Source organism: Typopeltis vanoorti, chromosome 9 (genome assembly GCF_054136105.1).
Source record: "Typopeltis vanoorti isolate ZY-2024b chromosome 9, IOZ_Tvanoo_1.0, whole genome shotgun sequence".
Classification (NCBI taxonomy): domain Eukaryota; kingdom Metazoa; phylum Arthropoda; class Arachnida; order Uropygi; family Thelyphonidae; genus Typopeltis; species Typopeltis vanoorti.
This window is the reverse complement of record NC_143557.1, coordinates 75,332,441-75,351,291: the sequence shown is the minus strand read 5'-3', so window position 1 is coordinate 75,351,291 and position 18,851 is coordinate 75,332,441. Positions and strand designations below refer to the sequence as shown.

At 35.5% G+C, this 18,851-nt stretch overlaps 1 protein-coding gene across 1 annotated transcript in view; it reads right to left on the bottom strand.

The window, feature by feature from the left end:
- Vps4 (vacuolar protein sorting 4) overlaps window positions 1-18,851 on the bottom strand; it is a 216,813-nt gene that overhangs the window by 82,914 nt on the left and 115,048 nt on the right. The window contains exons 7-8 of the mRNA XM_090398397.1: window positions 11,428-11,576; window positions 5,284-5,365 (exon numbers count right to left, since the gene is read on the bottom strand). Of these exons, the coding sequence (XP_090254523.1) occupies window positions 5,284-5,365; window positions 11,428-11,576 (231 nt within the window). The remainder of the gene's footprint in view (window positions 1-5,283; window positions 5,366-11,427; window positions 11,577-18,851) is intronic.

The window sequence follows — 18,851 nt, the reverse complement described above, 5'->3', positions numbered from 1 at the left end:
GGAATAAGAAAAGTCTCATTGACTATGTTATTGTTGATAGTGATGTTTTCTTCCAGGTGCAGGACACCAGAGTGTACAGAGGATTGGAAGTGATCACTATTTAGTCTTAAGCAGGTTGAATTGAATTTCATATTGAAAAGAATATCATGTAAGAAAGTTTTAAAGCAAATAAAAGTTGAGCAGCTCTCAGATGTGAACTGTAGACTAAAATACACAAAGATTATTGAAGAAAAAATGAAAGAGTTTGAGAACAGGAATCAAACCTTGGAGATTCAGTGGCAAACTCTGAAGAAAACATTGATTGATTCTGCCAGAGAGGCATGTGGTGAGGTTGTCTGCAAGGATAAAAAAATCAGAACTCCGTTGTGGACACAGGAAGTTAAAGAGGCAGTGAAGGAAAAGAAGAAAGCATATCAAAAGTTCCTGGCAAATAAGTCAGCTTGTGCTCTTAGAGAATACAGAGACAAACGCAAGAATGCTAAACACTGTGTAAAATTAGCTAATAAAAGCCATGGGAGGACTTTGGCAAGAACATAGAAAATAAATATCAAGAAGGTGGCAAAATATTCTGGAGGTTGTTGAAGAAGCTTAGGAATGGAGGAAAGAGTGCTATAAAAGGAGTTAGAGATGATAAAGGTGACATGAAAACGGGAAAAAAAGATATCATTGAAGTATAGAGTAATTACTTTGAAAAACTGCTAAATGAAAAAAGCAGTGATGACAGCACAGTGATAAAAAGCACTGACCAGGCATGCAGTCAGGAATACATATCCATACTTAAAGTTGAAAAAGCCATCAAGGCTTGAAATGTGGAAAGGCAGCAGGAGTACATGATATTCGAAGTATGCTGAAATGCTGAAGTATGGTGGTATACCATACTTCATGCTGAAGTATACCAGAAATGCTGAAGTATGGTGGTATAAGAGTCTTATAGTGGCTGCACTGCATAGTTAAGAAAGCCTGGATAGAGGGATGAATTCCCAATGATTGGAGTAGAGCTCAAATAGTACCCCTATATAAAAAGGGAAATAAAACTGAATGTGAGAATTACAGAGGTATTTCCCTACTGAGTGTTGCTGGCAAGATTTATGCAAGTATACTTAAGAAACAGTTGAGAAGAATTGTGGAAGAAAAGCTTAGTGAAGAACAAGCTGGATTCAGCCCAAATAGAGGCTGTCAGGATCAGATCTTCACTTTACAACAAATAGTCGAGAAAGCATGGGAATATAACAAAGATCTGTATTTAAGTCTTGTTGATTTGGAAAAGGTATATAACAAGGTGCCAAGAGAGAAGCTATTCAATACACTACAGTTATATGGTGTCAATGGGGCATTATATCAAGCAATACTTAGTCTTTATTTGAGTTGTAAGTCAGCACTCAGAATTGAAGGAAGTACAGGAAGATGGTTTAATGTTAAATCTGATGTGAGACAAAGATGTTGTACATTATCCCTTCTGTTATTCATTATCTATATGGATCACATTATGAAGAAAGTGGTATTAAACATGATATCAAAATTGTAGATGTTAATGTCAGTTCTTTGCTTTATGCGGATGATGTTATACTTCTAAATAAATCCGCTACAAGTCTGCAAGATTCTCTGACTAAATTGATTAACCATTGTAATAGATATGGTATGAAGATCAGCAATAAAAATAGGCAGAATCATTGAAAATGTCAACTGTGTTGTGAATGGAGAATCTGTGAAACAAGTGAAACATTTCAGCTACTTAGGCATGATTTTTACTGAAGATGGTAAATTAAATATAGAAATAGACAACAGAATCAACAAAGCTGGTATGGTAGGAAGTCAACTGAATAAAGCCATATGGAATAAGAGAGAAATTAGTCAGAACACTAAATTAGCTGTATACAAGACAGTGTTCAAACCAATTTTAACTTATGGATCTGAGAGCTGGGTCAGAAGTAAAACACTTGACCAAAGACTAGAGACCGCAGACATGAGAGTCCTGAGAAAGATTATAGGCATGAACAGATGGCATCAATGGCAATATCATATTAAAAATGAGGATATTAGGAAAGAATTGTCAACATCCAGGAATGCGTTAGCAGAGCTAATCTCAGGTGGTATGGTCACTTAAACAGAATGAGCGAAGAAAGATTAGCAAAACAAGTGTTCTCTGCCAGGAAAATGACCCAGAAGAAGACCAAGATATAGGTGTGTTGATACGGTACAAAGTGCCTTAGATGATAGAAATATAAGATCTGATAATGTTGGAGTTTTGTCAAGTAACAGACTGATTTGGAGGAAAATTGTAGATAGGAAGTTAGTAATGATGTAATTTTTTTCATGCAGTACTGTCATATCCTGTATACCCCTTGAGGGTGCATGGCAGGAATTTGATGATGAACTTCAACACTCTCTGTCTACCACCACCCCTAAATCTCTAGCTTCATCTATTTCCTGGAGTACAGTGCCATCAATGCGATACATGGCTTGTAATCTATTTATCCCAAAATGCATAACTTTAACATTTCTTGACATTAAACTGATACCCATTATCTTTTTCCCATGCTGACAGCCTATTTAAGATGTCCTGGAACTCTCCACATTCATTTTAATTAACTATTACTCTACCTAATTTCACATCATCATCAGCAGCAAACAACCAAATATTTCCTTTTAGGTTATTTCCTATATCATTTATGTACAAATTAAACAGCAATGGTTCCAGCACTGAACGTTGCGGCATACCACTAGTCACCTGTTTTCACCTCAATCCTGCCTCTCCATACACCATTATATATCTGTCTAGCAGCCACCCCCTTATTCACTTAATTAGGGTCATATCCATCCACATTTGTTCTAATTTGCATAGCAGAGTTTCATGTGGTATTCTGTCAAATGTGCAAAATCATCGTGTAGCATTTCCTTTATTCAACTCAGCTGTTACTCTATTATAAAAAGTTAGTAAATTATTCCGACCTTTCACAAAGCCATGTTTACTCTCGTACAGTATCATATTTTTATCTACTCATTCTTGAATTCTCTTTACCAATTTTTCTAGTACTTTTACCACCATCCCTGAGATACTGATTGGTCTATAATTTGTTAGTGCAGTCTTAGAACTTCCCTTATGCAAAGGAATTATTTTGCCCTCTTTCCACTCCCTTAGAACTCTACCAGAACTGAGACTTAAAGAGCCTAGTCAAACGTATTGTCAGTTCCCTTGCACATTCTCACAAAACCGTAGCTGATATCCCATCTAATCCCACAGCTGTATTTATACTGAGATTCTGCAATATCCTAAGAACCTCCAATTCATCCACCTTTGTCATATAGATTAAAGGTAACCTGACTAGGATGATATACCCTTGCAAAGTGGTCACTCAGTAACTCAACTATTTTATCCACTTCTGTGTTCTTGTGACCATCATCTCTCATTAAGGTTAATCTTCCATAGTCATTCTTTCTCTTACTTGCCACATAATGAAAGAACTCTTTGGTATTTCCTTTGGCCTGCTTGGTTAGATTATTCTCCTAATCTGATTTTGTCTTCCTTGCCTGAGCCGTGTGCTGTTCATGAGTTTGCTGGTCACTTTTCTCTTTATATACCCTCCACAGCATTTTTTTCTTCTGCAGCTCATGCTTAATGATATTACTCCTCCATCTAACTCCTACCTGATTAATCCTCCTTACCCTAGGTATACAATCTAATACTGCTTCCTCTAGATGACCTTTAACTATATCCCATACCCTGCATGTGTTTTATGCCATGGTACAGATTTAAGCTTCTTCCTAGGCATGTCAATCACCTGCCTTGTAATTCCACAAATACCCTTTCTTGATAGAATATTCCTCATGTTTTACAATCTCCCAAGTCAAAACCACATGGTCACTTTCACCAATTGGAGGGTTGTCACCTTGGTGATGGATAGCTCTTCTGATCCTATAACCAGGTCCAACTTAAATTTAAAAAAAAAAAAAAGAAAAAAAAAGGTTGCATTGTCTGTTTTTTATTAATTGTAATGATTTTTATATGTATGTATGTTTAAAAAAATTGTGTAAAAAAATAAATTCATGTAAACATCCTTACATAATTTTTTGGTGGAAAAATTTCACTGTTAGTTGAATTATTATATTAGCATATGAAAGCTTGCATATAAAGACAACAATCTCCATCCTTAGTCAATCATGGATAGCTGGTCCCGAACTATTGATGATTATAATAGACATCCAGGAAGGAAAGTACAGTAGACAATTGCTGCCATCTCATGATCCCTAACACTATTTATTGTCCAAAATAGTACAAGTTCTAAGTTAAATTTTCTTAAGTTGTGGGGTTAAAATCCCAAGCCTCTTGGAGCGAGTCCACTTGCTCATGCCATGACTATCTTGGGAATTGGTTGAAGAATCAAACTGCAGATCTGCTACATTTAAGAATAAGGTATTCTTAAATCAAGTGAAATCTTATACATGTATCACTATGTATAAGATTTCACTTATTCCATAAAGTTGTAGGAGTAAATGGAAAACTTGGAAATCCTGGCATATTTTCACGAATTCTTGACTATAACATATCAGTATCAGTGCTGTGGAAGTACAATGTTCAGCCTTTCAAATAAGCAGGATTGGACAGTTTTATACCAGACAATGAAACTCATCATAAAGATATTCACAATGTAACCAAGTCATTGTGGAATTCAAGACCAGAGCTTGCTGGCTAGAAAGTGGAGATATTATCCATTTGGCCAACCAGGCTGGCAATAATGTTAATGGAAGACAGTATCAGTAAAAATGTTTCATAAATTGGCACGATTACACTCATCTCTCCAATTATTTAGAATTTGAATTTCTGTATAGCTACAAAATCTTTTATTTAACCATTTCATGTTGAATATCATCCACTCCGGCTAACAGCATGTGGTATCTAAAGCCATGATATACTGAACTCGTATGAAATGACATGATAAGGATGTCACTGTGAAACATTACCATTCCATCAGATCAAGTGAACTAATAGGTAAATTAATCCCAAGTTTAGTATCAACTAACAGCAAAATATAAAAGTGACTAATTATGGATGTTAAATTAGTAGGTCACGAGCTATCCATCTTTTATGTTTTTCAGTTGTGTAATTCTCATCCAGGACTGCTGAACCAAGCAGCATCATATCATTGAGACAACAAACAAACATGATCAGAAGAAAGTATGAAATGAAATAATTAAGGAAATTTTGAATTCAATTGTTTTAAGAACAGACTAAATATAATAAACACAATCAGCAGTGTAATAAAATCTGTACACTACAATAATTACCTTCTACGGATTGCAGCATCTAAAATCCAAGGGATGTTGGTTGCCCCAAGCACGAGGATACCATCATTGTCAATTCCTACACCTGTAATGTGAGCATAATTTTTTGAAGATTACATATGTTAAAAGTTTATTACTTAAAAACATGAATCATATTTATAATAGAATTTCTCAGTATGAAAACTGCTAAAGAATTTCCATTTGGGCTGCAAATAATTCCCAGTGTTCCATAAGACCCTTTTGCACTCACCGAAAGTCACAGTGTGGTGTGGTGTGGTTTCACTATATCGTTTATTAACGGCACATACTTTTTTTTGAAGAACTTTGCTTGACAGGACCAGTGACTTGTACCATCTCTGCTGTTAGGTATCGAGAGATGGTGTGAATTTTGTTGTTCCTCCCAGAAAATTTTGCAATACTAATGTAATGTACATTAACAGTCTTCTTTGAGCAGATTCACAAATACAAGTTAAATATATAATGTATTGTTGATACAATGTATTTTGAGATTATTTAAAAAAAAATAAATAAAAATCTATAGTAATAAAATAATAGACCTTTTTATTGAAACATTATTATTTGTGCCTATGGCTCTACAGAAGGTTCTACTAAGGTAGAAGTAGAGGAATTTTGAGGCTTTAGAGAAAGCAATTAACACAATGAAAAAGGAAAAGTTGGTCCTCATTGGAGATCTAAATAGCAGAGTAGGAAATGATTGTCACACATACAAAAATATTTTGGGAAAATTGGGAAAAAAGAGCAAAGCTAATAATAATGACAAATACCTGGTGGATTTCTGCTCAGACATTAACTGGTTATTACTAACACAATGTTTCAACATAAAAATGTGCAAAAATTCACACGGAGAGAACAGACAAGGAATAAGAAAAGTCTCATTGACTATGTTAGTGTTGACAGTGACGTTTTCTATCTGGTGAAGGACACTAGATTGTACAGATTTTCACTATATAATTTAAGGAAATTACAACGTACTAGGATATACATTAAAATAAATTTTAATATATTTCAATATTTCGGCAACGTCACGTTGCCATTTTCAAAAACTTAGGTGCAAGACACGTGCATGCAGGCACAACAAAACAGTAAGTGAGGAAGAAGTAGGAAGCTATTATTTCTCCTAAAGTCCTGATGGTGCACCCTAGCGGGCAATGTTGGTATTCTTGGGCGATTGGGCTGAAGGTCCTCTGATGTAGGTTTCCCAAATTTGAGGAAGTCTCGTGCAGCCAAATTTGTTGAGGTTTGGATTGTTTCTGAAGCTGATTCCATGAAAAGCCTTTCATATCTGTATTTGCTATGGAGTATTATCCTGGCTTTCTTCCACCGTATTCTATGGCAACTATCCAGCGCATGGTCAGCAAGACCAGAGTGGCTGTATTGGTGAAAACGGATGTTGTTCTTGTATTTTGAAATTCTGATATTTGCTGTCCTGCCTGTTTGGCCAAAGTAGGACAGCTTACAGCAGCAAGGGACCTGGTATACACCAGGCAGGTTAGGGGTGGGAGGTTGGTCTTTAGTAGAGCAGATAAGGGATGCCAATTTTTTATATGGTCTGTAACAAGAAGTTATGTTTTTTTAGGATTTTTGTGATTTTTTCCGAGGTAAATCGGATATAAGGTATGGTGATGGATTTAAAGTAATCCTTGTTGTGAGGGGGGGGGGGATTTACTGGTTTCAATATTTTTTGGATTTTTTTTTGGTGGGGGGGGGGTAGCCATTGGCTGAGAAAGTGGTTTAGTTCTGTGGTTAGGGCATTGTCATTCGAGCAGATAAGTTTAGCCCTGTTGTGTAGTGTCTTAATGATTCCATATTGCTGTGAAGAGGGGTGGTGGGATTGTTGGTGAATGTATCTGCCTGTATGGGTGGGTTTTCTATAGACTGAGAAAACCAAGGTTCCATCAGGTTGGCGGGTGACTAATGTGTCTAAGAAAGGAATGCAGTTGTTTTTTTCCTCTTCCAGGGTGAATTTGATTCTGGGGTGTTGGTTGTTTAAGTGTGTTAAGAAGGAGAGGAGTGCATCGGAGCCATGTGGCCAAATAGCGAATACATCATATATATAGCAAAGCCAAAAGGTTGGTTTTTGTGGGGCAGAGTTTAAGGGCTTTCTCTTCAAAAGACTCCATATAAAAGTTGGCCAAGGGTGGGAAGAGTGGAGAACCCATGGCTGTCCCCTCTATTTGTTTGCAGAATTTTCCTTGCCAAACAAAATAGCCTGAGCTCATTGTGAACTGAAATAGGGCTGTGATATCGGGAGGAAATTTAGCTTGGATTAGATCTAAGGATTCTTTGAGTGGGACATTTGTGAATAAGGAGGAGACATCAAAACTGACCATTAAGTCAGTGTGTTTGAGTGTAAGGTTTTCTATGCTGGCTTTGAAATGGGCTGAGTTTTTTATGTATGAAGGTTAACTTCTTGTTACAGACCATATAAAAAATTGGCATCCCTTATCCGCTCTACTAAAGACCAACCTCCCCCTCAGACCTACCTGGTGTATACCAGGTCCCTTGCTGCTGTAAGCTGTCCTACTTTGGCCAAACAGGCAGGACAGCAAATATCAGAATTTCAGAACACAAGGACTACATCCGTTTTCACCAATACAGCCACTCTGGTCTTGCTGACCATGCGCTGGATACCTGCCATAGATTACGGTGGAAGAAAGCCAGGATAATACACCGTAGCAAATACAGATATGAAAGGCTTTTCATGTCAGCTTCAGCCCTAAGAAATGATCCAAACCTCAACAAATTTGGCTGCATGAGACTTCCTCAAATTTGGGAAACCTACATCAGAAGACCTTCAGTCCAATCGCCCAAGAATACTAACACTGCCCGCTAGAGAACACCATCAGGACTTTAGGAGAAATAATAGCTTCCTACTTCTTCCTCACTTACTGTTTTGTTGTGCCTGTGTGCACGTGTCTTGTACCTAAGTTCTTGAAAATGGCAACATGATGTTGCCGAAATATTGAAATATATTAAAATTTATTTTAATGTATATCCTAGTACGTTGTAATTTCCTTAAATTATATAGTGAAAATGCATAACCAATGTCTAAGCCTTTCCACGAGAATTAGATTGTACAGAGAATTTGAAATTGGAAATGATCACCATTTATTCTTGAGCAGGACAAAATTGAATTTCATATTGAAAAAAAAAAAAAAAAAAACACGTAAGAAAGTTTTAAAGCAAATAAAAGTTGAGCAGCTCTCAGATGTGAACTGTAGACTAAAATACAAACAAACATTATTCAAGAAAAAACAAAAGAGTTTGAGAAACTTGGAGATTCAGTGGTAAGCCCTGAAGAAATGGTTAAGAAGGATTGTGGAAGGAAAGCTTGGTGAAGAACAAGCTGAATTTAGGTTAAATATAGGCGGGCAGGATCAGATTTTCACTTTACGACAAATAGTTGAGAAATCATGGGAACATAACAAAGATCTGCATTTAAGTTTTGTAGAACTAGAAAAGGCATATGACAAGGTGCCAAGAGAGAAGCTATTCAAAATACTACAGTTATATGGTCAATGGGGCATTATACCAAGAAATACTTGATTTCTTGATATAATGAAGTCTTTATTTGAGTTGTAAGTCAACAGTTAGAATTGAAGAAAGTAAAGGAAGATGGTTTAATGTTAAACCTGGTGTCAGACAAGGATGTCCATTATCCCCTCTGTTATTCATTATCTATATGGATCACATTATGAAGGAAAGTGATATTAAACCTGATATCAAAATTGGAGATGTTAATCTCATCTTTTTATTTTATGCATATGATGTTATACTTTTAAATAAATCTGGTTCAAGTTTGTAAGATTCCCTGACTAAATTGAAGAACTGTTGTAATAGATTTGGTATGAAGGTCAGCAATAACAAATCAAAGACAATGAAAATATCAACTACATTGTGAATAAAGAACCTATAGAACAAATAAAACATTTCAGATACCTTAGGCACGATTTTTAGTGAAGATGGTAAATTAAATATGGAAATAGACAACAGAATCAACAAAGCTGGTATGGTAGGAAGTCAAATGAATAAATCTATATGGAATAAGAGAGAAATTAGCCAAAACACTAAATTAGCTGTATACAAGACAGTGTTCAAACCAATTTTAACTTATGGATCTAAGAGCTAGGTCAGAAGTAAAACACTTGACCAAAGACTAGAGACTGCAGATATGAGTGCTCTGAGAAAGATGAGGGGCACGAACAGATGGCATTAATGGCACTATCATATTAAAAACGAGTATATTAGGAAAGAACTTGACATTGACAGCATCCAGGAATGTGTTAGCAGAGCTAATCTCAGGTGGTATGGTCACTTATACAGAATGGGAAAGGAAAGAATAGCAAAACAAGTGTTCTCTGCCAGGTTGGCAGGAAAAAGACCCAAAGGAAGACCAAGATATAGGTGGATTGATACAGTAAGACATGGCTTAGAAGACAGAAATATAAGATCTGATAATGTTGAAGTCTTGAAAGGTAACAGATTGATTCGGAGGAAAATTGTAGATAAGAAGTTAGTAATGATGTAAGTTTTTCATGTAGCACTATCATATCCTATGCCTCACTTGAGAATACATATCAGGAATTTGATGATGATACTCTGTATAATGTCCTATTTACACCATATAAAGTTTTGAACAGCTTCTCTTATTACCACATCATGTGTCTTTTCCACCTCTATAAAACTCAGATCCTTGTTATATTCCCATGATTTCTGAACTATCTGTCTTGAAGTGAACTTCTGATTCTGAAAACCTCTATTTGGCTTGAACCCCGTTTGCTTGTTCTTTCCTAAGTTTTTCTTCCACACTTTTAGTCCCTTCTCAGGTATGATTGCAAAAATCTTTATCTTCTAAACACTCATTAAGAAACTCCCCTGTAATTCTCATATTTGATTTTACTTCTCTTTTGCCTTCTGAATTATGCCAGTAAACACTTAAAATTGAACATTTGAGGATATTCTTGGTTAATTTATACCTAATCCAGCAGTGTTTTAACATTTCATGTTTTTAAGCTACAGTCAAGATACATACGCTTGATTTCTCTTTGATATTTTCTATTCATGTCATATGTCATTTAACAATCTTTCAAAGCAATTACTCCAGGCATCCAGAATATCTTCACCTTCAGGATCTGCAATTTCTTTCACAGCCATCTTTTTTGCTATTTCTTAGCTATTTTTCAACAGCTTCTGGAATATTTACCAATTTCGTGATATATTTTCTATATGCTTATTAAAGCCTTCCCATGAATTTTGCTTTTATACTTTTACATATACATTTGCTTTCATACATTACTCTGTACTCTCCTGTGTTGCTTTCCTGTCAGAAACTTTTGTTATCTTTTCCAGGAATGCCACTTTTTTTTTTTCAGTCTACAATGAAGTTCAGATTTTTCTGTATTTTCAAACAACTTCACAACATGACTCCTTGACTAAATCTAAATTTTCTTCATGTTTTGTTACTCAGTCTCCGACAATGGTTCTTGTTTTGTTCTTATTTTCAAAATCTTTCAATTCTTTTCTTCTTATTTTTTTCAATAATATTTGTATATTTGAGGTCTACGTTTCACCTTTGAAAGCTGCTTAACTTTAAAATTCTTTTTGAAAATGTTACACATATTTTCCTTTCAATACAATATTAATTTTTATTGAGGTTAAAATTTAATGGTGATAATTTTTCAAATCCCTTGTATAATATACTGAACCAATAAGGAAATATTATTATTAACAATAACATAATGAACGAGCCTTTTCTTATGTTAGTAATGACTAGTCCATGCAATAAATAGAAATCCAGCAGGTACTTATCATATTATAGATATTTGGTCATAGATGTTTATGACTATCTTTAGATGGGAGATGAATTTTATTGCCCATTGTGAGCCCACTGCCCTACTTACTAGAGGCCTGAAGTAGCTTGAAAAGTTTCATGTTTGGTCTGTAAAGAAAGGTTTCCAAGAGTATATAAAAAGTAAATAAAAATATAAAATATATACAAAATCAGTAAAATAAAATAAAAAACCCCAACTCACAGTACTAATATACAATAAGCTTAACCTGTCATGGGTGGGAATCACACACACATTTAAAAAAACTATAATTAGCATATAACAAAACACAACTTACCCTGCATCTGAACTAAAAATTCTGTTTTGATCCTGCGAGCAGCTTCTGATTCATTATCTGAACGTGAGCTGCAAAGTGAGTCAACTTCGTCAATAAAAATTATGCTTGGCTTCTGCTGTCTAGCCATTTCAAAGAGATTTCGTACTAACCTATAAAAGTCAACATTTTAGTAATTTTTTTAAAAGGATGCTAGTGAAATTAGTATATAAAAGAAAAGCATAACTGTATTCAATGTATATGACAATAAAAACGACACAGATAAAGAAAATAAAACAATATTGCAAAATGTTCATGTTATGAATGTTTCTTAATATTTTGAATAGATATCTTCTCTAGACTGAATGAGCAGTTCAATCTTAACTAGTAGTCAGAGATAGCTGGCCCAAGGCTATCACTAATTAAGTGACATGCAGTGAAGAAATGGCTAACAAGTGTCACCATCTCACGGTCCCTATAGGGCTAAAACAGCCTCATCTACTCCCTATATGGAAACAAAAAAGGCGTTAACTGATTTTTTTATATATACATCTCCTCTAGTCAGAAAAAAAAACAAACAAAAGAAATATATGAGAACATTTAAAAATACTTCATACTCAAGTGTGCAGTTTTTAGATGCATGGAGTGAATTTGTTGACCTTGTATGTGAAAGATGGACTGAATAACTTGAGTGAATTTGGAGTTGTGGAGAAAGTTGTGGTCAGCAAGAGGAGGAAAGTGCAAAGTCAGGAAAATTATGGCTATCTGGGAGGTGTGGGGACAATGGAGGTGGACATTTAAAGGGCACCCCTGAGGTGAGCGAGTGTAAAAATAAGAGAGTTCAAAGAATCCTGAATACAGTTTCTCGGATGATATAAAATCTGAATGTAACACTAATTGAAAGATGACAGGATACTTGCCAATTCAAATATATTAATGCAAAAAGCAACTTGAACAAGGGTGAGATGTTTTTGACAGCAGTAAGCTTGCCTTTGTTAAAAATTAGTCATAGTGCACCTTCGTTGACAGAGGAAGATACTGTTACAAGGAGAGGATGTAAAGGATATGATATTTTCACAGAGGACAGTAGTGCTAATGATAGCAGATTTGCAACTGGTAAGAGAAGAAGTTCAACAGGAATACAGTGGTTGAGGAAAACAGTGCACTTGAAGTTACTGATGCTATATATATATAATTATATATATATATAACTATATATAAACATATATATAGTTGTTGCTGCTATACACCTGAGGTGAAGAAAGACATAGATGACATGAGGTGAGCTTCTGATCTCTTTATTTACTGAGGAAGGCCTCTTCCCCTTCCTTTTAATAGGGGGTTAGGTCTTCTTCCATGGCAACCCAGTCCATCTCTATGTATGAACGAATGAACAAAGACCATCAGAAACATTTTGTAAAATTCGAAGCAGCGTAAATTTTTATATTTTTTATTGCATCGACTTTTACAGAGGTCACATCTAGAAAAACATGTAAAAATAACTTTTGGTTGTTATTGTAAATAGAATACTAAAGCCTATGTATAAAGCCCAAAGGGAATTAGCTTGCTCCTCACATAAACCTCACATAAAGAATGTTAAAATGGTAAAGCCAAGGGCAATGCCTTGCCATCGGAAGATTATTTTGATGTTAGTGCTCTGATTAAAGTGCAAGAGAGCCCTTTTGTTTACAAGTTCAGTCTTAGGTGACCTTCATGGTCAGTGGAGAAAGGAGCAGCAAGAATCAAACATAAATTCCTTAGTCCGGTAAAACAGATTAAAGACATATGACGGGGGGAGAAGAGAGAAGTCGCCGGAAATTTTAGATCAAGAGAGTCACGAGGAAATATCTGGGGTTCCCAAACCTAGATCCAGAGTTTGCGCAGGAAAGTACGGGGATTTCAATCCTTAACCCAAGGTTTCAGAAAAGACTGATGAATATAAGGCAAGGATCTTCAACCATCAGGGATCGATAATTTTGGCTAAGACATGGAGAAGTCCGAAGGAGGAAAACAGAGGTCGATCTGCCACAAGTCGCTTAAGATCAAAAATGAGGGTAACCAGAAGTGATTAGCCACAGAGGAACCAAGCCAATCTGGAACAGATACTTTGTCACTCAGATGAGTCTGCACAAGCTCCGACAGCTGTGACCTTTTGCTCGAAGTTCAAGACACCGGGAAATCACTCCTCAAACCCCACCAACTGACCTGACGGACTCACCAGTGCTCCGAGAACCTCAAGGGAAAAAAATCCAAAAACCCGAGACTGAGAAGAAACTGTGATATGAAATGGACTGTCAAGAGGAGCACTAAAAAGAAGTAAAGAATTAATATGAGTTGTTTATTATAAGTTATTTTATATGTGGCGTAAGAGAACTGCTTTAGATGGACTGCTAAGATATTTATGTCCGAGAGTGAATTGATGCAAAATTTATGGTTGGAATTGTTAAGTGTGTAGACCAGAGCATAGCTATTTTATAAGGAGTAATTGAGCTAAAACGTTAAACTGTTAATTGTAAGGAACACCAATGTTTATATTGCTAAATTGTAGAATTGCTATATAAGTGATATTTTATGATGATTTGCTTAAACTAGGAGTTGAAATTTAAGTTGAGGTGATTATTGCAAATTTATTGAATAATTGCGGGAAATTGCCTTATCATATTATGTCATATTTAGCGTAACTGAAACTGAGATTACAAAGAGCAATTTCCCTATTGCATGTATTGTATATTCAGTCTTAGTATTTAATAAACATGCTTGTTATTTATATTCAATGAGTACTGCCTGATCTTTAATATGCAATGCACTGTTTCCAAATAAACATGATCCTGTGAGTGGGGAACTAAATGATAGATAACATAAGGAACGCATAGAAAGCCACAACTGTAATTTGATTAGGAGAGGATTTTGTGTTAAATTAGGACCTACTGGAAGTACTTGTTCTTATACCACAAGCAGGCCTGATGGCACAGCTTAACAAATAAATTTTCAGTGCTTGCAGGTATAAGAATATAGAGTCACGGAAGGTAGAGTAAGAGATAAAACCAAGAATAGGAATTAAATAATACAGCATAAAGAGATAGCCATAGTATACAATGCCGCAAAAATAACAACCGTTTACAACAGGGATGCACAAACTTGTTAAGGCCGAGGGCCGCATAGTTCCACTGTTACTTATGGGAAGGCCGCCAACAAAAAAAACTCGAACGTTATCTATCATATATTGTTTATTTTATTTATACCTATCATAATTGTTACAAAAAAGGTAATAAAAAGTAAGTGAATTTAATTTGATGCGTGACATTGCATTGATTTGACAATTGTTTTGATATTTGGTTCGATTTTTGTAGTAGCCAACCACAAAATTGATTCTAAATTTTCATCAGTTAAGCGGTTCCTATTTTTCGATTTGTTAATATTCATGATCGAAAAAGTTTGTTCACAAATATATGTTGAGCCAAAGAGGCTTGCACATTTTAATGCATTATCTAGCAACCATTTATAATTGTTTTTATCGACACAACGATAGAAGTTTAATAAATTGCCTTCATTAAATTTATTTCGCAGGCTCTCATCATTTTGAATGTCGATGAGTTCAAGCTGAAATCGGTTTTCTGAAAAAATCAGAAAACCGATCCTTGAAGGCTGATATCAAGTTATCAATCTTTTCAACACACACAGTTTTCAAGAGTTTTGAAGGTAACATTGAATTTTTCAGAAACTTTCTTATAATTAGGAAAATGAATGTAATTCCCTGACTTCAGTTGGATTTGAAATAGATTTAACTTGCACTGCAAAAGACAAATTGTGGCCGTAAAGTTGAGTAACCAATTGATCTTTACCATGAAGTCACGTATTTAAATGATTAGTAATGTCAACCAGAAAGGCTAAGTCACATAACCAATCCAGATTTTTTATGTCAGGGACTTTTTTGTTTTTTTCAGTCATGAAGATTTCAATTTCATCAATTAAATTTATGAACTGCTCCAATGTTTGTCCATGACTTAGCCACCTCACTTCTGTGTAAAAAATTAAGTCACCATATTCACTTTCATTGTCTTCAAGAAACTTTTTAAATTGTCGGTAATTAAGACCACAGGATTTTATAAAATTAATCGTTGAAACCACAACTTTCATGACACATTCAAATCCAAGTTTCTTAGGGCACAACCTCTCCTGGTGGATTATATAGTGGAATTGTATCAACTCATCATCGTGCCGTCCCAAATGCTGTTTCAATAATGTTACCAAGCCAGAATTAGCTCCTATCATGGAAGGAGCTCTGTCAGTCATGATACCTGATAATTTTGTCAGATCTAAATCAATTTTGGAACACTGTTCCAAAAGCCCAGTGAACATGTCATTACCTTTCGTTTGATCTGACAATGAACTCATTCCAATCAGCTCCTCACTTACCTCAAACTCTTGCGTTATTCCACGTGCAAAGATTAACAACTGGCTGTGAAAGTAATGTCAGTTGATCCATCAATAGCTAATAAAAAATAGGCAAATTTCTTTGCATAAGATGTTAATTGGTCCTTTACATTTTCCGACATTGCAGTAATTCTTTGTACAGTCATCCTGTTTAACTGAATTTTTTCAACATTTTTGGCTGATTCAGGACAAAGTTTTTTAGCAGCTATCTCGAGGCAATCTTTAACAAAATATCCTTCTGTAAATGGTCGGCACCTTTTTGCTATAAGGCAAGATATTTCAAAACTTATTCCTGTTGCGATTTTCGAATCTTGAATAGGTTTTGTAAACATCACTTGCTGAGCTGTCAATTCTCGTTTCAAAAATGAAATCTTTTGTTTACGTAGTTCTTCGGGTAAATTTGAAAATGTAGAATGCAGACTTTCATAGTGTCTCCTTATATTGTATTCTTTTGGTGTGGCTACAGAACGTTTGCAAATCAAGCACACGATATTATTAAACGACTGCACAAAACCATATTTTTTGGTCCAGCTATCCTGAAACTGCCGTTTTTCATCCTGTAGTTTGCATTTCCTACTTGACCCTGCTTTATCCATTGTAGAATTTATTTTTTACCGTTTCCTAGGGGTGATAATTAATTGTAGCAACCGCACCTACGAAAACAAAATACTCATATGACAAATAGATGAATTATAAAATTTGTTAACATTATTACTAACCGATTATCGTAAGTAGACAGGCAATCGTGACATCACAGATACTTTGCTTTGCGCATGTACCATTTTTAAAAATTACCTATCGTGTAACTTGTTAAAGTTAAAATAATACACAGTGAGGCGGGCCGCCAGCAAATCAATGTAGGGCCGCATGCAACCCATGGTCTGTGCATCCCTAGTTTACAATCTATGTCCAAGACAGAATCTGAAACCACTGCCTTTTCATTGGAGAACAGACATGCTAACCACTCAGCCAACCAGACTGGTGTAGATGACATACATTAGATTGAGATTAGGGCACACAATCATTAGAGAAACTTTCGTTATGGGGAACATAAATTAAGAGGAGGAAAGAGTCAAGTCAAGTTAACGACTGCAAAAAACCTTCAACCATTGCTCAGGCCACTTCTTGAATTAGTATGGTTGAATTGAATGTAAACTGGTGTCCATGAAAATGTAGTTTGTCCTTAGCTTTTTGATGACTAGAGCCAAATTTGGACACAAATTATATTACTTAAAAAATTTCATACAAATTAAATTGCAGTATGTTTTTGGCAAAAGTTATAAATTTCCTAAGGCTGTAGTTAAGGAATTAATGTACAGTGCTTACAGAAAACTATGCAGAGAGACATTTCAGTATGGAATATGTCCACCCTGAACTGTGATGTAGCTCTCATACCACTCAATTCAATTAATATCCTCAGTCTCCAGAAGTATCTTCACTGTTTGCATATGATATGGTGTGGCATTGTCATCCATAAAAATGAATTCTTTGCCTACAGCACCACGGAACAATTGAACATGATATTGAAGAACTTCGTTGCAATATTGTTCACCAGTCATAGTCCTTTTTCCAGCACCTGTAGCTCGATGCGTCCATTAAGCATAATGCCTCCCCACACTATGACCCCAGCATTGCTGTATCTATCCCTTTCAAGAACATTCTTCTGATGGTAAGAAGTACCAATTTCATGCCAGATCATGAGTAATCTAGAATTGGAGGAAAAACTAAAATTACTGTCTGTAGAGAGTACATTAGCACACTGAGTCTTGTCCAATTTTTATGGATACACCACTGAAAAATGTTCTATGATATGTGGATAAAGGGATGCAGACTACAGGCAAATAGGCCTACTTGTCACAGTTTGTCAAGATATCCACATATAAATATGAATGGAGCCAACTTGCAAGTTGACTTGCTGTGGTACATTGATTACGTTTTGCTGTTATAACCAAAAATTTGTTTTAATGCTCTGTGGTAGAGCGATGGCAACTCTTAGCAAACGTCTGGAACGCATTCCATCAGTTTGAAATGCTGCCAGAGCCTGGATACAATTTTATGTAAAATTCCCAACTCTCTGGCAATATATCAGTAATTCTGCAGCTTTCTTCAAGCTTTCTGATAATTCTTCCCCATGTGAAATCATCTAGATGATGTCTTTGGGATATTATAAGACATCCAAGTTTGCAACATTATTCCTTCATGAAAAGAGCTTCCTTCAAACACAATTTGCTTAGTGCAGCCTTTTGCAAAGGGCTTCCTTCAAACACAATTTGTGCCTTTTATCCTGTTCAGTGCTACGATGTCACTCCTTTGAACATGATTATAAAATTTGAACATATACCCACCTTTTACTTGAAATCATCAGTTATACAAATTGCCACAAGCTGATTTGTCTGAATTTAGGGTTGTAATCTTCAGAACTAGTGTTCGTCCTTGGGTTTTGCGCACCAATGTACTTTTGAATTGGCAGGTATCCTGGCATCATTTAATTAATATAAGAAATGAAAAGTATGCAGCTACTGGAATAATTACTTAAAACAACATGTGATGGAAGGGAGTCAGGATATGAGTGTGTTGAATATGGTGAAAGCATCATAAATTTTCCATAACCAAGGTGAACCATCTGCATCCAATTTGGGAGAGTGATCATGCAGTCTTGATTTGAGAGATGACTAAGCATGTAGAAATTTCAATTCTATATTCTTAGAAGGCAGCTAGAAGCAGTATCTCCATATAAGAAACCGTAAGGAAAGAATGCTAGTAGTGCATGGGAAATGGTTAAGGAATATTTAAAGAACAGAACAGAATCAGACTGTACACCAAGGATCAGAAGGATCAATCAGGATGGAAGTTAAATGAATTAGCATCATCATGAAATGGGAATTGCAAAAACAAACGTGATCATCATTAGTACAACACATATGCAAGATGGATAATCAGCACAGTGAACAAGGCAAAATCTGATTATGAAGGGAAATTAGCTGAGCAAATGAAAGAAAATTCAAAGAATTATT